We start from the raw sequence: 20417 nt of genomic DNA, 5'->3' as shown, positions 1-20417 counted from the left end.
AACTTTAACCCTTAATTTTAACCCTTCAAAAGCATCCTCCGCCTGATATTTAAACTGTCGCGAAGTTTGTCTAGCAGATTAGCGCTTAGTAAATTCACGTCACGCTAAAACAACGCAATAACTGTCACAGGTCCATATTGCGGTTGACCCCCAGCAAGGATCACCACAAGCAGACAATCACCTGCCAAGCGCAGAACACCGCCGACCGAGCCGCTAGGATGGCCACTGTTTATATCGAGGTATTTTATTATACAATAAATGCATAAGACCCGACACGAGAGACTTCCCTTCCCATTCTTATTAAAAATAGTTACAAAAACATGGGTAGCCTAGCCTATTTCAACTTTTCGACTCCTATACTGCTTTATGGCGCCATTTTGTTGAACGTGTTAGGTCACAAAATGGAGTGGCGAACAAACTGCATGGACGTTGCTATTGATGTCGGGTTTGTGAGCGTACTTATTATAGATTGAGGGAAATATTTAGACTTTGTATTTTGGAGGACCTTAAAAATTCTTGGCCCATAACCGCTAATGTTGTTTTTAAACAGGTCAGATACGCCCCAAAAGTGAAACTCTCAATCAGCTCTGGCGCTGTAGACGGGCGTTTCCCCGAGGGCTCGGAGGCGCGACTGAGATGCGATGTAGACGCCAATCCAAGAGCTCAAGTGTACCGGTGGTACATCAACAACAGCCCTGTTGTTGGAGATTATACTGAGGAAATGGTAAGTCGCATGTTAGTTTGTTTCTTTCTTGCTTTCGTTCTTCCTTTTTTTTTCTTCCTCTGTCTTTCTGCCTCTGCCTGTCTGACATTTATTTATTTTTGTTACGCTTTCTTTCTTTCATTCGTCCTTTTTTCCTTCCATTCTTATTTCCTTCCTTCCCCCTTTACTCTCTGTCTTCCATCCTATCTTTCCCTATCCTGTTCCCTCCTACCACAATATTTTGAGAAGCTTTTTCTGTCGTCTTACGTTGCAATTATATGAGTCTCAAATTCCATGTGTTGATTTTTTTTTGTGCTTTAGCTTTCATTACATCATTTTTACTCGAAATACTAAATAAAAACATAAAAATAAGCAATTAAAAGCCAACCGTGCGAAATATCCACTAGATTATCCGATTACTGTTCTTTATGAGCAACGAGTGCGTTCATTTTTCAGCGGCGCATTTATAGTTTATGCATGAACGGCTGCAGTATGGAGCCTGGATACAGATGATAAAAATTACAGAGTAATAACTTTGTAAAAGCATGTTGAGAAACTTCATTTTTATCAAAAAACTCAAATAATTCGTGAAGTAGACACACTACGACAGGGCTTCTAATAAAACGTATTTAAGTAAAACTACGATTAAACTTTAGTTTCAGTATTTAATTTTTACATCAATAATGTTGTGAACAGTCTTAAAAATCACAGATAATAAGCTTCCTCGCTACTAGAATATAAAGCTTGCTTTAGTCTTGAAGATTGGATTCTTAAAGCCTTATCCGAATTCAGGAAGTGTAAATGTAATTCGTTAGTTTTAAATGGTAAATAGTTGCAGTTGGTTGTATTTTATAAAATTGTTGATATATTGTTATTATTTTTGCTTGTATGTAAATTTAATGTTGACGTGTAAAAGTCCCTAGTGGCCTATGTGCTGAATAAATGTTGAGAAGTTGAGAAGTCAGGTTACAACCCAAGTCACTGATCATAATAGGTACATAACGGTTGCTCACAGTAAAACCTTCAACTTCAATGTCAACTAAAATAACATTTTTGTGAACTCCACCGTAGTAAAAAAAAAATTCAATTGTTTATTTAAAAAAAGAATTAACATTCCATTAGCTTAGAACTAATCTTACATTTTTAAGATTATTAGAACTAAGGGACATGGGGAGCAACCCCTATCAAAATTATTGAACATTATCATTAAGTGTTTTTACATGCTACTGAGTCTTTTTACATTTATCTCTATCAATGCCTTTTTAACAATAGCCTTAATATTATTAGATTTCTTATACTTAGGTTACTGTATTTCTCAGTAGATATGCTCATATTGAAGCTGTTGCTCTGTTACTTCGGTTCTCTGTGACCCGACGCGGAATTGCTAACTTAACTCCGGTGGGTTAAATTAAAATTGTTGTTTTAACCCGTACTTCTCGGGAAATGTAGTTTTGGCTTAAAACTCCCGTTGGGAATATAGCGAATTCAACATGATATTTAATAAAGGAATTCCATTTTAACTGTAAGTATACTGTTATTTAAACACAAGTTCCAGGAGATGGTACAAAATGATGATTAAATTAAAATTTTTGTTGGTTATATAACATGAAGCTAATGTAGTTTTCAAATTGTTGTTTATTACAGGTTAGCCTATAAATACGTTGACAAAGGATTTTTACTATTATTTTTCACTAAAACAAAATGGCGTTAAATATTAAAACTACAATAATTTACCTAAAAATGAATTGAGTACCGAAAAATGCTACACAAACGCTCAACTTTGTATAAATTAACAAAATGCAGCAGTTAAAATCGTTTGTCAACGTAGTTTTAGGTCACCTTTTAGACCTGATTTAAGGCGTATTTGATGGCATAATATTACTACGAGAACAATATGCTATTCAAATTGTGTTACGAAGATGATCTTGATAACTACTAAAATAAAATAATTACTTATTATAGTAAAGGGACGAAGAAATCAAAAGTTTCTCAATCGATTGATAAATAAATATTGGCTTTCAAAACGTGATATTCAATGTTGATTTTCCTTCAAATAATACTGATTAAATTTATGTAAGATTTTTTTAATATATTACAAAACTAATCAATTGTGTATTTGTCCTCAGATAATCTTCAACGTGACTAGGAAATACCACAACGCAGTGGTGAAATGTGAAGTGAGCAACTCCGTGGGGAAAAGTGAAGAGACTGTTACATTAGATGTGACATGTAAGTTTAAAGATCATGAAAATGTTGTTTATGATAATGAAATTAAGCTTTCGACATATGCGCTAGCGCGCGAGGCCAAAGGCCGAGCTGTGGGAATGAGCGCTAGCACGCGAGGCCTAAGGCTGAGCTACGGGAATGAAGCGTTCTACCAGAGTTGTATTTTTTTAGATCCACCAGTCTTCCGGACAAGGCCCCGCGACGTCGAAGCAGACGAGGGTTCCACCGTCAGCCTCCACTGCGATGTGGACGGCCAGCCCAAACCCGAGATAAAGTGGGTGCTTCATGAGCCTGGCCGGATCGCGGTAAGTGACTACCATGCTTTTACCACATTGACTAAAATCTGCCTACTTTAAGAATTTGCTCCAAATTCGAAATTATATTGTGGTATGTGCTATGTACTGTTATTGGTGAGTATTATAATCTGATGAATAATAATTAAAGCAATAATTTTGCAATTAATAAAATTTAAAGGATTTTATAAAACAGATTTAACAATAGCGACACTTGATTTAACAATTGAGGAAAGTAGACTAAAAGGATTTAAAAGTGCCAAGTCAAATGAGATTATGATTTAGTTACAGTATTAATAAATAATTATAATAAATGTACTTTGCATATTTATGTGAACTTGACACATATTTCAGCAGCCTAAGGGGTCCGAACCGACCCTAAAGATAAAGAGAGTTGACGAGCAATCTGCAGGCAGATATGTCTGCATTGCCAAAGTGGAAGGATATAATGAAATCAGGAGCGAAGCTACGGTTTTCATTAAAGGTTCGTATTCGTTTGTCTTATGCTTTAATATTTATCAAAAATTATACTTATAAAGACACTTTCTCTGACCTTCTAAGCAAAGAATTCTCTGATCTTCGAGCGATAATGTTACTAATAAATTTAAATGCCCTTCAAAAGTTTCTGGTTTTGATTTATAACGAATCCTACTTCTAGTATCTCTTCTTCTTTGTCGTTTCGCCCATGACAGAGTGTGATCGTGATCAACATTTTAGCGCTTGGTGATGAGCTTCCCAACATGCCACTGTTCCTCTTTGCCTAGTATATTTTTGATTTTGTTTCTGTTTTTAATTTCGAAAGAACATTACATAATAATTCGCAAAAAATCTTCAATACAACTATTTACTAATTTCATTGTCTTTTTCCAGGACCGCCAAAGATTCTTTCCAACAGGACACAATTTGGCGCAGAAGGGGAGATGGTGACGATAGATTGTGTCTTCCTTAGTGTTCCTAAATCTTTCGACATCATATGGTATTTCGAAGGTCGAGAAATCAAGCCTATTGAGAACCCGGTAAGATACTTAAGTATAACTTCACAAATTTTTCTCAAGTTTTCTTTTGGTCCCAAATATCAACGCATTCTATTTTGATATTAGCTTGATGTTACCTAGTATGAGTTGAAAGCGCTGGTGGCCTAGCGGTAAGAGCGTGCGACTTGTAATCCGGAGGTCGCGGGTTCAAACCCCGGCTCGTACCAATGAGTTTTTCGGAACTTATGTACGAAATATCATTTGATATTTACTATTCGCTTTTCGGTGAAGGAAAACATCGTGAGGAAACCGGACTAATCCCAATAAGGCCTAGTTCCCCCTCTGGGTTGGAAGGTCAGATGGCAGTCGCTTTCGTAAAAACTAGTGCCTACGTCAAATCATGGGATTAATTGTCAAGCGGACCCCAGGCTCCCATGTGAGCCGTGGCAAAAATGCCGGGATAACGCGAGGAAGAAGAAGAGTTACCTAGTATGAGTTACGACGGAAAATTTAAATCCGAGGTGTCAGAGGTGTGTTACAATTACAATACTTACAATCGAACCACCAAGCTAACTTTGTACTGAGAGAGTGACAGTTTTGTTTTGATATTAATTTTGGCTGTCAGGCTTGAAGGCTAGATGATAGTTTAAAAGATCTTACATTAAGTAGGTACTTAAATCTACAATTTCTTTATTTAGTACCAAGTGTACATTTTATAAACCCATTTTAAATGCCTATGAAAGTTATAACTACTTAATATTTTTTTTATTTTAGGAATACGCACCCTTTGAACAAGACCTGGGTGATGGAATAGTGAAAGCAAGTTTAGTGATTAGAGCGAGCCAATCGAAACATTACGGACTTTATAACTGCAGTGTCACTAATGATATTGGGAACGCTAATGCTGGAATTACTCTTAAACCTATAAGTAAGTATATGTTAATCATTAAAGTGTCATTCTATGGAACTTGCTTACTATGTAAACAAACTGCCATCAAAAATTTCAAATGATGGCGGTTTGTTTACATAATGAGCAAGTTCCATAGAATGACACTTTAATAATTGATGAAGTTCTGGAATTTAGAAATGTATTTATGATTGATGATGGACCATCATGCTAGAACAGAAATGATGATCGGACACTTATTACGATAAGAAAAGAAAAAAACAACAGACGGTAGGATCCAAACGCATTGTGGAAAGAAAACGACGAGGAGAAATCGAATAAATAAACTGATATACACAGAGACGTACCTGAAGGCGATAGAATTGGCAACAAGAGAAATAGACCGGAAGAAATTGTACCGACAAGAAAGTCTGCCTTAAATTTAAATAAAGTTCACCACTGCCACCAAATATACCATTACCTTTCGTCATTAGTAGTAACAAAGACATATGTAACTTCGTATAAGATGAATAAAGTCAAGAAAAAGTTATTCTCGGATAGATGGCTCACACACCCTTGGCCTATGCTCGGCTAGATGACGTGACGACACCGTTTCATCTTAAATAATTATAACACATAGATATCAGTGAATGAATATGGGTCAAAATTATATAAAAATAATAAAATCATTTATCCATATATATGGACCCGGGTATGTCCTTAAACTACGTCCAAGACCACCGGTGGACGGGCAGCAGCGTCCCTCAAATTCGGTGTACTCGAATGAGATCGCCAACCCGCCTGCCAAGCGTGGCGATTATGGCATTCACCCCCCCCAAAGGGGGAGGCCTATGTTCAGCAGTGGACGTCTTATGGCTGAAATGATGATGATGATGATGATAATCCATATATAACATTTTTTGATAATTTTATACGTGTTGATTTTGAGTTTTAGTCGTGTGTCGATAGATGGCAGTAAATTTACTGTGACTACAATATTTACTATGACAGGACCCCTCTATACTATCTATTCTCTTTGGTAGTAGTGTTGATGTTGACTAGAATTATACAAACATCAATTAATGTTTATTAACTTTTGATTACAATTACAAAATCTTATTCTTTCTTACTTTTTCAGAAACCTTACCTCTCTTCATCATTCTCATTGGCGTCACATCAGGCATCATCGTCTTCTCCGCCTTCATCATTCTCCTGGTCATCTGCAACAGGAGAAGGAGACAGAAGAGTCAGCAGATGAGCGAGAAGCCAGATGTCACTGTTACCACTTGCGATATGTACAACAAGGAGAGCGATAGGAGCTCGAATATTAGCGATTTGAAGTTGCAGTTGCCTCATGGGGATGGTAGTTATGAGTTGGTAAGTAAATACCTTTAAAGCCTTCTTGTACATAAAAATTACTTCTTTCGAACGTTTGATTAGCAACTAAACGATACATTTTCTTTTGGAATCCTAAATTGTTCCTTTTATAATTCTAGAAAGTAGCACTGCTTTATTTATTTATCTTATAGTCATGTCCAAAATTATAACTACATGTAATAAGTATATCCAAACACTTAAGAAAGACTAAATATATTAAAAAAAAATTGTAGAGGCACTTTATGTTCTTCTGTTAATACAGTATTTTTGTCATGCAAACTATTTTAATTATAGATTATTTCTATTATAAAAAAAAAAAATGGTTCACTTAAGTATTTAAGTTGATTATTACTTGACGTGTTGGTTTTACTCCAGTTGATGATTCTTCAAAAAGATCGAAATGTGTGAGTGTGAACGACTTAAATCACGTTTAAAAACTATTTCAATATGTTTGAGTCTTACGTGTAAATTATATATTTTGTGTATTAATAAATCTATTATTTCTCAGGACTACACCAGCTCAGATCGATCCGACTCAAAACTACAGTCAGGCCTGCCATTGGCCGGGCCTGTGACTCTACCGAGCATACGACTGGACGATCCTCTGATGCAGTTCAGATACAGCAACGACTATTCTGATCCTGCTTATAACGAAAATTATTACAAGGTAAGTTTGTTTGCAAATTGGAAACTATTAAGAGAAGGGAAAATATCAACGTATCGGTTAATGTATTCGCATTTTAGAAAGCGTCAGCAACCGTATCATATCAATATCAAAAACATGATAGATTTTAAAACCGCTCTATCAGTTTCGCTAAAGTCGGTTTCAGGGATTTCATTGAGATATTAAATCAGTTTTCATGATTACTTTCCCATGCCTTTATAGAAGATTTTAGATTATTATCTGCACCCAAAGTTAAAAACATTTTCTATCTGGTAGAAAATGTTTGACAAAACCTTTTAAATGTTTTTTTTTTATTCCATTGAAGATCATTACAGGACGAGCGTATGTATGTAGACTAGCGTTGAAAAGCTCTGTAAGCATCTGTTTAAGAACATTTTTTATTATTGCTATAGAGGCTAAATAAAAAATCCAGTTATCGTCATTTGCCTTTGATACTCAGTTAAAACATTTTTTTATGTTATACTAAACTCTAAAACCTCATGGCATAGCAGCGCTAATATCAGAAACATAATTCCAATATGTTTGTGTGTACAACTATGCTCACGACCTCACCCCTACATCTGACCAATTAATCCAACAATAAACATCTGTAGCAAATTAGAACTTACCAATTGCTAAACACTCTGAACAACCCTTTATACTAACTCCAGAATCAAACCAATTAAACAATCCAAAACATCTTATCTACCGTCACTTGTTTTACAAATATGGACTTCAACTTTATCAATTTAACGTCCATTTTCCAAACGCATTTTCTCCTAATTCAAACCAAATAATCAACTATTCAAAACATCACAACCGCCTTCACTGTTTTTACCAAATTCAACTTTGACTTCAGCAGTATAAAGTACATTATCCAAAGTTACTAGTACAGTTACAATCGCCCCCGAAAGTTTGACCGCAAGCTTGTTGACGTGCGCAGCTGACACGATGCCTTTGTTTGCAGAACCCGGGTGGGTACGTGTATGACTATCCGCAGGGATACGCACCGCCGAACAACCTGAGGGTACAGTCGCCGGAACCTGCTAACAGGTTAGTGGGGAATTAGATTCGGAACTGGAAATGTTGAGAGCTTTAGAGCTATAGAAGCAAGGGGTCGTCTTGAAATCATGTGATCATATTTGGACTATTTTTGTCCCCCCCCCCCCCAATTGCCCCCAATCCCCCCTCCCCTTGCCACAAGATCACGTGATAATTATGATGCGGGTATCCTTCGACGCTAAACAAGTCTAATGTGTTCAAGATGCTATCTGTCAAAAACAGGCATTGTAGTTTGGCTTTCCCGTTTTGAAAAATGTCGTGATATTTTATCCTTTATTCTTCTTTATCTGTATTTACGAGCCCCGACGAGCACATGTTTTCGTCTAGTGAGACCATTTTTTGAGGTTCTCGCGTTTGTTCAAAAATAATGTTTTAGTTTAAAAATTACTAATATGTAATGCTTATACTAATGTAATTTAACTTTATATGGTAATACTCTGCAATAACTAAATCCAAAAATACGGATTTTTTATTTTTTTATTGACGGGTAGGATTACAACATATGTGAAAAGGGCTATTACTAGGGAAAGCAACAGGGCTCTGCTAATGTACTGACAATTTTGTTTCGAGCCCATGCATGCAGCAGTGCTGTAGGAGAGGACAATATGATTTGGACAACGTTTTTGAAAAGTACGTTTTTTCAGCAATAAAAGCCTCATTTATTATACGATCAAAATAAACTACATTAAACATTACTATTACGGTTCCCATTACTGGGTCATTTTATGTTCATGTGTAAAATTTATTAAAAGAAACAAAATTGTTGCGTGGAGCTAGACGAAATAATTTGCATCGGGGCTCGTATATCCTTTATCTTTCTGGTACCTCGTTGTACATTTTGCTGCATTTGTCACCCTCTTTTCACTCTCTCCTCTCATCTACTCAAAGGTTAACTGGAAGAGATCCCTCAAAGGGATAAGTTCGCCTTTGTACTCCTTACTAATTGTATGTTATTTTTAATATGTCTTTTTGTACAATAAAGAGTTTACTACTTCTACTACTACTACTACTACATTTTCCACGAAATAAAACTATTTTTACCCTTCCCGTACAAAGACATTTCCACAGACCATTATCCCAAAAACCCACCCTTAAGTGTTAGGTCCAGCCTCATTCACTTCACTGTTTCCACTCCCACGTGCCGAAAACCCACTTATTGTGTCTCTCCACAATAAACTTGCTAAAGTGCCAGTCGACATTCAAGCAAGAAGTTCCGTAGTAAATTTCTGCAATGTTTTTGTGTTGCCTTTACCAAAATATCCAAAGAAAATTTCTTGTGCAGGTCACTTCAAGGCTCATTGACGCGTTCCATCGACACAGCTTCAACGTTACCGTTGTCAGCCGGCAATGCATCGCAGAATAGTTCTCTGCAACGAACGAAAACTCAAGACGAGACTGACGCAATCAATAATTTGGGCCTGCCAGTTGGTGGCGACAGTAAGTGAGGTTCCTGTTTTGATTAAGGGAAGAATTCTGTTTAACAAATTAGTTGAGGCGAAATTGATAATGTGCCAGATTACGCCGGATCTTAAGGGCGCTTCGGTGGAGCTCCGTACATTTTGTCATTTTACAGGATGTCCCGAGAGTTGTTTTTGTACCTAATATTGCTGGCTTATAACAAAATTGTACACCATTGACATTATGTAATTTTTGACGCTCGATTTTTCAGTAGAAGATTATAAAAATACTGTAAAAGGATTAGCGTTAATTAGTCTTTTTTCATCATAATTATTTAAGAATCATCTTGTTCCATAAATTAAATTATCAGAAAAAATTCCGGCAAAATTCGAAATCTCCAATTACAAAAACTTTATATAAAATGTATAAATGTTTACCTTTTAAAATACCTATTTTTACGCCTCCGCGCTTTGCTTCCACATTTTAAAATAAATACGCCAATTTCAATCGAAAACTTTTACTCACAAAACATGGGCTATTTTCGTACACTGTGTGGTGACCGACAAAAAGTTTCTGGCTAAAGTTTTAAGTTGAATAACAAGCAAAGCGGTAAATAAGCTCACATGCTTGAGCCTTTTAAAAGTCGACTTGAATGCAAAACGGGTTGGGTTGTGCTGGACCGCAAGCTTTTATTTTATAACTTTTTTCTGCTTTTTCGTGCAAGCTTATTAGCTTTGGCCTGTGGTGTTGAGAGCTTCTTACTTGACTCGAAATATATTGGACTAGATTCAACCAGCGACTCTATCTGAGTGATGATGTTAATTGATACAATATATCCAATGTCCTTCCATGGGTCTCAAAATGTCTTCATTTATAACAAATTTCATTTCAACTAAATAGACAAAGTTCACATTTAGTTTAGAAGAGAAAAGAGTGATATAAACCCGTTTTAAGAAAGTTCTAACTATATTATTATTTTTAACAGGAGATTGTGAGCAAATATTCAATATGTTTCAGACAACAATATTATCAAGTAGAATAATCTTTTTTTAAATAAAAATAATCCAAAAGACCAAAGACAAAAATATCCAAAAACAGTGTAGAATTTTGTAAACCCAAGTACTGCTTATGATAGCTGCTCTTTTCACTCATTTCTCTATATCATAGGAAGCCAATTTTTAATGATGTAGTGCTAAAGGACATTAGTGAGTGCAAGTTATCCGAGGACGATCGGATGTCGTGGACAGGGCGAAGTGGAGATGGTTAAGCAGGAAAGCTGACCTCACCACCATGTGGGATTGTGGGATGGATAGCTAGGAAGAGAGAGATAGGAAGCCAATTTTTACAGTTTAATATAATTATGTGACTCAAAACTGTAAAAAAACCGGGCAAGTGCGAGTTCCGTACCATAATGCAAAAATGGCAAAAAAAACGGTCACCCATCCAAGTACTGACCCCGCCCGACGTTGCTTAACTTCGGTCAAAAATCACGTTTGTTGTATGGGAGCCCCACTTAAATCTTTATTTTATTCTGTTATTAGTATTTTTAGTTATAGCGGCAACAGAAATACATCATCTGTGAAAATTTCAACTGTCTAGCTATCATGGTTCGTGAGATACAGCCTGGTGACAGACGGACGGACAGCAGAGTCTTAGTAATAGGGTCCCGTTTTACCCTTTGGGTACGGAACCCTAAAACTAACTATTTTCCGTTGTCACAAGTCTCGTTCTGTTTGCAGCGCCACCGATCTACGCGAAAGGCGTGGACTTGCGGTACGCGGCCACATACGGGAACCCGTATCTAAGGAACAGTTCACATGGTAAGAGAAATACTTTGTATCACAACGAGGCTGATTATGATTTAAACATTTGATGAGGTTTTCGTTTCGTATTGAAATTGTATCGAATTTCGAATTCGAATATTCGTATCGAATTGAAAACTTTATTCCAGGCAAGTACTGGCCTAATAGACAAATACCTTAAAAAATAAGATACATGCTGCCCATTTCCAACATTAAGATACGTTAGTTAATAGATCTAGAAACGATATGGATTAGCTATGTCAGTGTCAAAAGTGACGTTTTTGTTTAAAAAAACCGCCGTAACCGCCGGAACTTGACACCCTTCGGTCAAAACTTCTTGCTAAAGGAGGTTTTGATTGGTGCGTGCAAAACGCAATCAGTCACGTGTCATTGGGCATATCTCTCGAACTTACTGGTATAGTGTGTAGATTTGTAACTGACCCCGAGCCGCTAATCCTTTGTCATTAAAACCGCACGTGCCTCTACCTGTAAAAAAAAGGGTAGCGTAATTCTCTACGGTTACCGAGTGCTGGCGAGTCGAACCAGTCTAAAATGTATCCAGATGTGTGTTACGCGCGTTCGGAGAGCGCACCTACACTGCTTTTTTAAGCGTTGGACTAGCCCGCGCTCAGGTGGCAATTAGAATAATTAAGACCCTTTTTTGCAAGAAAGTAGCACGTACGGTTTTTCTTAACAATAGGCAAACGATTAGCAGTTCGGAACCTGCTACGAATCGACAGACTTTATCTATGATGCATCAATCAGTGTTAGCTATCGACAAGGTCATATCAACGATGCAACGGAGCCACGCCGTTTTGTCGACTAAATAGTGTTTAGTTTTAAGTTTATAAAATACATTATGTATAGTCTGTAAGGTATTTGTAATATGGGCCTTGTTGCCTGAATTAAATTTCTAAATAAAAAATAAAAATAAATATATTAAAATAAGTTCAAATTGTCAAATCAAAATCGGCTTTAAGGGTGTAAAATGTAGTGGTGCATAAACTTTTATGAAGTGTGCGGTTTGTGATGTGGGCAAATGGTTGAACTGTAGTAAATATCAGAAATTATCGAAGAACCCGCGTTCTCATGATAAACTTAATTTATGTTGCAAACGTAAAGTTTGCGGTTTGTGTTAGCATAAGCATATACCTGTACCTACTTACTTATACCACAAGGAACAGAACAAGTTGTTTTAAATAAATTCTTGACGGAAAGGAATAATAAATTTATTTTTTTATTGAAAAGTGATATAAATGACTAATTTTATATCGTGCAATAAAGTTTAAAATAAACCAATAATCATAAATTTAACTTTAAACCGCAAGTCAGTGAATTGACATTTGAGAAGGTGATGGTAACGTTTATTTAATATATTACTAAATCCGATACATTCGTATCAGATCTGTGAAATGCGGATATTTTAATAAATATATAGATAAGTATTTTAAATTCGTGATCAGATGTTGTTAATATAAGCAATAATTATTATAGCAAGGTAAATTTAAAACACAGACGTAATAAGATAATAATGATATATAACACCTATGTATGTTGCTAATGCTTTTTAGCTATTTAGTGCCCACTTAGTTTAAAATTTCTTTAGAGCGCAACGCCAACAAACTGCGTGACAGTTGAGCGAAACATTAAATTTAGATGCAATTTTTGATGAATTTTCAATAAAAAAACTACAGACCACGCCTTATTTAGTAGATTACCGCAAGAACATAAAATGGGACGTTTTATCCAAGACAGTGAGGATCCAGAATAATGTCGTTCGCTTGAATACAGTATGAAGACGTTTACGACCGCGTGTGGAATGAAAAATATGGTTTAATACCGTGTTTTGAAGAAAATAAACTGACCACCCACAATTTCAAAGAAACGTCAAACTGAGAAGACACATCAATTAAACAAAGTCATATTTTATAGTCCGACAAGAAACGGTACTATATTATTGAGGGCGCCACTTCCTACGTAACTGTCACATTTATGACGTAAAATGCTGCTTAAACATGGCATCAATTTATTATGGAAATTATTTAGTTCCATTTTATTTAATTTCTACCTACTATTTTATATCAAACTGTACAGAATCCTAATTTCTATCAAATTTTTAATTGGAAACCTTCGAAGTCAAGTAAGTAAAGTACTTCGCGAAACCTTAAAGCCCAATACATGTAGTTTTCGTATGCCGGTGATCAAAAATTGTGAGTTCAAGCCTCGATCGTGCCAAATGGACTAATAAAAATCGTCCTAGACAAAATCGCAAAAAGAAGATTGAAAAGTTCGGTTAAAAGACGAGAGGTTACTAAGTAATAAAAGGTTAATATGTAGTATGTATGTATGTAATACTACGATCATTTATCCTATAAAATGTCACTCTGTGTCAAATAATTAGGAATACAGTAAAATTATACATTTTACGTTTGCGTTAAATCCGGTAGTTCTCATTTTTTGCAGACTTATTTATGATGTTGGTCCAATGAATAATCCAAGTCGGTGACCTCGAGCGCCGAACGCAACTTTGTCAAAAATCGAAAAACCTGCGAAAATTTCGGTTTATGTTTAGTTTTGGGCGATTCTAACCCTGCGATAGGCAGACACTCATGTTGGCACTCAAGTCAAGTCAAGTCAGGTCTAGTTTTTGATAGTACCTTCCTAGACGTTTTCAAAGAAGACTAAATTTGCTACAATACGAGATTAGAACTGTCGCTGTAGATTGAAGAGTTTCCAAGATAAAGGCTTTAAAAATTTAGATTTTTTTGAAATTGAGCTCGCAAGCACTCAGTGCAGTGAGTATGCACTTTTGACTCAAGCGATGCCGCTCGGCACGATTGTTCCTAAGGTCAAACAAAGCTGATTTGGCGCGGTAGCCACGATATCGTACCATGCCTACCCCCCAAAGGGAGGGGAAAGGGTCGGATCCCCAGGTCCAATCTAAGCTATATTCCTACAATATCACTGGATTATATATATTTTAAGTGTAACCTGATAAATGCCAAGTTCGTTCAGTTTTCCTACGCATTTTCTCTTACGCCATTAAAATGTCTGCCTTCGAAATAACATTGAACTTTCAGCGCCGTTCGGCTTTTACAAATTAATTTGTATTTTATTTTATAACTACCATTTCATCGGATCTGTCTCGACAATGTCCTGATTTGTATTCGTATTCATTATTTATCTAATACATTTAAAGGAGCAATTCTTGTTTATTTATGTATATATTTAGGGGATCTCGGAAACGGATCTAACGATTTCGATTAAATTATGGTATGGCTATATAGGGGTTTTCGGAGGCGATAAATCGATCTAGATAGGTCTTATCTCTGGGAAAACGCGCATTTTTGACTTTTTATATGTTTTCCGGGCAAAGCGCGGTCTCACAGTTATTTATTCTTAAATGGCATTTTGGTAAAGACAGTAAATAAGATAAACTGAATAAAAAAAAAAACAACAGTTGAGATAACGAAACTAAATATCAGTTAACCCATTTGCATGAAAATAATACATATACAATAATACACAACGATGGTATCAAAATAAAATTTTATTTATTTATTTAAACTTTATTGTACATCAAATTATAAGTAGGTACAAATGGCGGACTTAATGCCATAAGGCATTCTCTACCAGTTAACCACTGGGCCAAAAAGTACTACTACTAATATTTACAAAATAAAAAAAAAACAAATACAAAATACACTGAAATAATAAACTTACACATGTACTTCATAAAATCATTTTTATAGTTTCAATGTCACTTTTTCAGATCCAAAGCAGGGTTTGAACTTATTCCCCCCACGCTGATACTCAAAGCTTAAGATCTTACAGGATTTGATCAAGACTACCCACCTAAGCCGATTTTGATGAGATTAATTTTATAAAGGCGTCTAGCACATATAAAAATATCGAATCTTCTTTTCAAGAGATTACCGTGTTATGTCTGGTTTATTTTTGTAAAGGACTGGATATTGTAGGATTATGTACCTACTTTTGTTTTGATGGTGTATTAAATATTATATTTATTTGCCTATCTTAAGTTTATCTGATAAATGAACAAATCGTTTGGTTTCAGTACTTTCTTTTTTTATCTTTTACTTTGATATAGTTTTTTGTTCCAGATAGATAGAATAATAGTATATAAAGTTGCGGTAAATTTTACAAATGCTTTCATCTTTCAGATTTTAAGGAGTTGAAGTGATTAACTAATATTAAGAGCCCTTCAACGTGCACACTAGCGCCACTACTAAGTTATCGTGATTATTTAAATTTCACGAAAGATGTTTAAAAAAGGAGGCCGCTACGGACTGTATTGTGTATTTAAGTACCTTTTGAACATCAAACTAGTTTTTATGTTGCTGGGTTTGTCAATCTATGCGTCCGAAGTAAAAACGGCCGTTTTTGTTTTGAGTTCCTAGATCGACGAATCCAGCAACATTCAAAAGGTACTTAAATACACAATACAGTCCGTAATGGCCCCCATTTTTAAATACCTGTCGTTAAATATAAATAATCACGATTATTTAGCAGTGGCGCTAGTGTGCACGTTAAAGGGCTCTTAAGGCTTCTGCAAGAAAATAGTCCATTTACTGTATGATTCCTATTGGAAAGACGCATAACACTATCAGGACACTAATAAGACAAAAGGTGTACTCTATACACCTAACCTAATGTGTGTTTGTACTTTGTAGCCATGATTATTTTTTCCCCTTTTATAATTTACTTTTTTTTTCCACTCTACTTATTGTATTTTTAGTATAATGTATTTATTAATTTAGACATAACATCATTTTATTACAGGTTACCCAAACCAAGTCCACACAGCAAAACCGGCGTCCACACCGGCTCCGCCGCCGTACTCCGCCGTCCGGAGTTCGGTGGTCATGCCATCAGGTCAGTGAGGTCTGTCATCTTCATTATTATCACATACAGTCAGCAGATGTTGCTAAGCGGGCGAGATGTTCAAAATTATCTTGGCACGCTTTTATTCTCTTAACAAGAAAGTCGTGTCAAGATAATTTTGAACACCTGGCCCGCTTAGCAATTTCTGCTGCTGATTGTACCATTAGCATTAGATAATATTAAGCACGAGTAAAGTAGTTTAGGACGAGAATAATATCAGGAAAGCCGAGTTGAAATCTTTTTTTTTTAATCCTAATGAAGACTAGGTTGCCGTCGAAACGGGACCTCAGTGGTTATGCAATGAGACCATTGAGGTCTGTCGTGTTCATAAAATTACTATCAAATTACATTATAATATAACAGATCAACAGATTTACCTATTTTGATATAACAGAGTAAACTAGTCAGGGACGCATACAATATCAGGTAAGCCGAGTCTTCATCATCAAAAAAAATAACAAATAGAAGTTCCAATCGACGCGTAAGATAGACAGACTAGATAGAATCACTTTTAAAGTTAACTTTTTTTTTTATTGAACTGAACCTGACAGACAGGAAAACAATACTCATTTGTGACTCAGCAAGCCTATTATGGATCGCTTTATCCACATTTATCCACGTGATAAAACAACTATCACTTTTTAACTCTGCGGGATAGAAAGAGACGAACACCGTTTTATCACGCTGTCACGTAGACAAATACGACCATCATATCCGTACAGGATGATTGTGATTATTTAAGAACACGACGTAAAAAACATACTCTCCGTAACTCCATACGCAAATGATGTTCCTTGTGTGTTGTAATTATACTGAAATTACCTTTAGGGTGGTCCTATAAAGGTGACAGTCCATTTCCAACGACAGCTGCACTACTGTTCTTTTTACTATGGAAATTGACAATGACAGCGACGCGTTCAGTACCGGTAGTGCAGCTGCGGTTAGAAATGGAATGTTACCTTAAAGGTCAGTTAAAGTTGGCTATCATACATGTTTAATGGTTTAATTATGACGAATGCACTACATTATCAAATTCATTTAAATCATTTATGCAAAACCGTTGTCTGGTGTGGATGCAATCATATTAAGTTGATTATTTTAATTCATTCATTGCTTTTGAGCATCCACGTTCGTGTTAAAATTATTTTGAATTGCATTATTTTCTGGTTAAATAAATTATCGTGCCACCCAAATTACTTTATATTTTTGTTAATACACTCCGTGATATCACAAACTTCTTTTACCATTTTGGTAATAAAAAGAAAATATAACATTTAAAACTTTCGCGTTTTGAACACATATTAACTCACATATAGACGACGGTAAATAAAGGTAATAAAATAAAGTCGCGATAGACACGTCTATAAATGTGAGTAAAAAAAAAAAACATAATTGATTCACAAGAGGTAGCGCTTAATGTGTATATAAATATTGAACATTAAAGTATGAATCATTTTTTTTTATTAAACTGATTGTATACCTAATTCTATTAGTAAGTGACACGAACATATCAAAAATCATTTGTCTGTCATATTTAATTATACGTAATAAGTATATCAAAAGAGCAGAATTTTGTTAAGGCTCCTCTTCACGTTGGGCCAACGCCAATGCCAACGAGGGACGCATTTATGCGTTAGAGGGAGCAAGTGATATTGCTATCTCATTCTACCGCATGGCTGCGTCCCTCGTTGGCGTTGGCGTTGGCCCAACTTGAAGAGGAGCCTTTAAAGACACGCTGCTGGAGAACTCTTAACATACAGTATATCAATTAAAGTTGACAATACTTACTTATATTGTTAGTGTAATTTTCATATCACATCTTATGTATATTTCTTTTGCAGGTAATGGCAACCAACCGGCGCAGGGTACACATGTATAGCAAATGCATGAAACACGTTTAGTGTAAAAACAATGCTGTTCAGTGACGTCAAAGCGTGGCTTTTGGTACCTCGCCCCCCGCTCGGAACTAGGGCGGCAGTGGGGACTTAGAGGGGAGTGTGCCGTGCATAATCATTGTAAACGTGTTCCTAAAATAGATTTTTAATGTATGACTGAATGTAAATAATTAGATAGTAGATATATAAAACAAGTAAAATGTAATTTAAAGTGAAAGTTGGATTGAATCTATTCTGATGCAGCTCTTAAAAAATTATAATGAAATGTTATAAATGGAAATTTTATAAGTATCATCGTTCAATGTATAAGAACAATGAAATATGTTTGTAATTGAATTGTTTTTTCGAAATATGGAGCATGCAAGTAAAATTTTTATTCTGCTTTAGCCAGAGTCGATTGTATTTAGATTATCTTTGTGCCGTATTGTAGGTAAAATAGTTTTCAATGTTTTAAACATTTTGCATTTGTAATTTAAAAACTTGTAAATATTATTATTAAAATAGATTACCCAGATTTGTACAGATTTTAAGTAGATTTGAAAAACTTCGTACCACCAATTGTAATTATAAAAATGGCCCTTATTCATTAAAAATATTTATAATTAATATTGTATTATAAATAATGCTGTTGCTCAAATAACAAAATCGATGTACGATTCCAATTTAATTCCATTATTATTATATTTATAAAATATATAATTGTATAATAATTCTAGGAATAAAACAGACTGAGAATGTTTTGTCAAAATTTTTGATATGAAAACTTCTTGAATTTTCAAAAAGAAATTTAAAATTTTAATTTTTATCATCTGGCCCATAGATATTATAATTTAAGTAGATAAATCAATTTATAGGAAATAAATGATGAAACTATTAAAGGAAGTTCATCTTTTCTGTGATAAACGAAATAGTGTCGGATAGGTTTCAATTCGAATTTTAATTTGATTATTTTAGAATCGTCCGAAATATACATGATTAAAAACGCATTGTATTTACTGATGTGCAAAGTTTATAAATTTCGAAATTTACACATGGGATAACTTCGGAAGCTTCTCATATTTTATTTGGAAATCGAAGTTTTCCGTTTACAAAATAAAAGTTTTCTTTGTTTCCTGTGAAATATTTCTGAAGTTACCGTGAACTTTTCCAACGTTTCGGAAACTTTTCGCAACTTGCACATCTTTTATTGTATTTAAATTCCATACAATTGTTTTTATTATAATAAAAAACAAAAATGTATAAAAATAATGCATGCCAGTGTTTTGTTATTGCATGCGAAATTGATTTGCCATTATTTCCGTATATTGAATAAACCTTTAACTGAAAAACCGGTTTTTATTTATTCCATACTTTACAGGCCAATTCGAACGTACACTTATACAGAATGACATAACATTAATTGATGTCATTCATTTTTACACGCACGATATCTAAATAAAACTTCTGAGTGTATGTTCGGATTGACCTATTAATCTCGAAAATAAAATAAATTTGTTTAAAAATTAAAAAACACGACTGCGAAAAAGCGAGCTGAAAAGACAAAAATAATTTTTAGTTGTGTTAGTTACTCAAATTGTAAATTAGAATATCAGTGTCCAGTTAATCTCGTAAAAAAAGCAAGATGACTAAAAATTTGACCAGGATCTTTATTTTACATTGACAAGAGGTTAAGTAATGTTTTTCTTTAAGTACACTGCCAACTATTCACATAGACAATTGTAAGAAACCCAAACACAACAGGTTGCGTTGTTTTATCCCAGAGTTCCTATGGCCACCTCCTGTGTCCATCATCAGATCACCTCGCTGGCACGACTTATATAATGTCTGTTAAGTTTCAGCTTAAACGAATAATGGGAAGCGGGTCTACATAAAATTTAGCTTGCAAGATTCCCATTGCAAGTTAAATAAAATCTTGTAAAAACAAAAGTTAGTGACAATGAAATTACTCTTATTTCATATGTAATGCTAAAGTTTTATTAAAAGTAAAGTCAAGAAAGTAGTAGGTAAGTATAATTTAATGCTCTATTTTACTACACTACACGTTGCTACAAGTCATAGATTTTCTTTCATTTGTATCGATTTTTAAAGTTATTTTGCAGACTGCAGAGAAAACCTTAATGGTTCAAGCGATAATGACCATTCCGCGGATGGCGTAAGAACTTCGACTTATTGTGTATGGTATTGGTAGACTAGTGTCCACAGTAAAATAAAAGTCAGTGCATTAAGAGTCAC

General features: G+C 35.0%; 1 protein-coding gene across 3 annotated transcripts in view; it reads left to right on the top strand.

The window, feature by feature from the left end:
- Positions 1 to 19513, top strand: part of LOC134675862 (irregular chiasm C-roughest protein-like) — a 62414-nt gene extending 42901 nt beyond the window's left edge. The window contains exons 7-20 of one of the 3 annotated variants that reach the window (XM_063534179.1): positions 131 to 239; positions 551 to 724; positions 2830 to 2932; positions 3101 to 3234; positions 3580 to 3706; positions 4093 to 4238; positions 4971 to 5124; positions 6221 to 6459; positions 6968 to 7126; positions 8091 to 8176; positions 9468 to 9622; positions 11323 to 11403; positions 16189 to 16281; positions 18132 to 19513. In XM_063534179.1, the coding sequence (XP_063390249.1) occupies positions 131 to 239; positions 551 to 724; positions 2830 to 2932; positions 3101 to 3234; positions 3580 to 3706; positions 4093 to 4238; positions 4971 to 5124; positions 6221 to 6459; positions 6968 to 7126; positions 8091 to 8176; positions 9468 to 9622; positions 11323 to 11403; positions 16189 to 16281; positions 18132 to 18169 (1798 nt within the window). In that variant the 3' untranslated portion in view covers positions 18170 to 19513. Of the gene's footprint in view, positions 1 to 130; positions 240 to 550; positions 725 to 2829; positions 2933 to 3100; positions 3235 to 3576; positions 3707 to 4092; positions 4239 to 4970; positions 5125 to 6220; positions 6460 to 6967; positions 7127 to 8090; positions 8177 to 9467; positions 9623 to 11322; positions 11404 to 16188; positions 16291 to 18131 lie in introns of all 3 variants that reach the window. The other 2 variants (XM_063534178.1, XM_063534180.1) reach the window with 2 other exon arrangements.
- The last annotated feature ends 904 nt before the right edge of the window (positions 19514 to 20417 follow it).

The sequence above is a fragment of the Cydia fagiglandana genome, chromosome 23, assembly GCF_963556715.1.
Source record: "Cydia fagiglandana chromosome 23, ilCydFagi1.1, whole genome shotgun sequence".
Classification (NCBI taxonomy): Eukaryota; Metazoa; Arthropoda; class Insecta; order Lepidoptera; family Tortricidae; genus Cydia; species Cydia fagiglandana.
The sequence above is the reverse complement of the archived record's forward strand: the minus strand, read 5'-3'. Positions and strand labels throughout refer to the sequence as shown.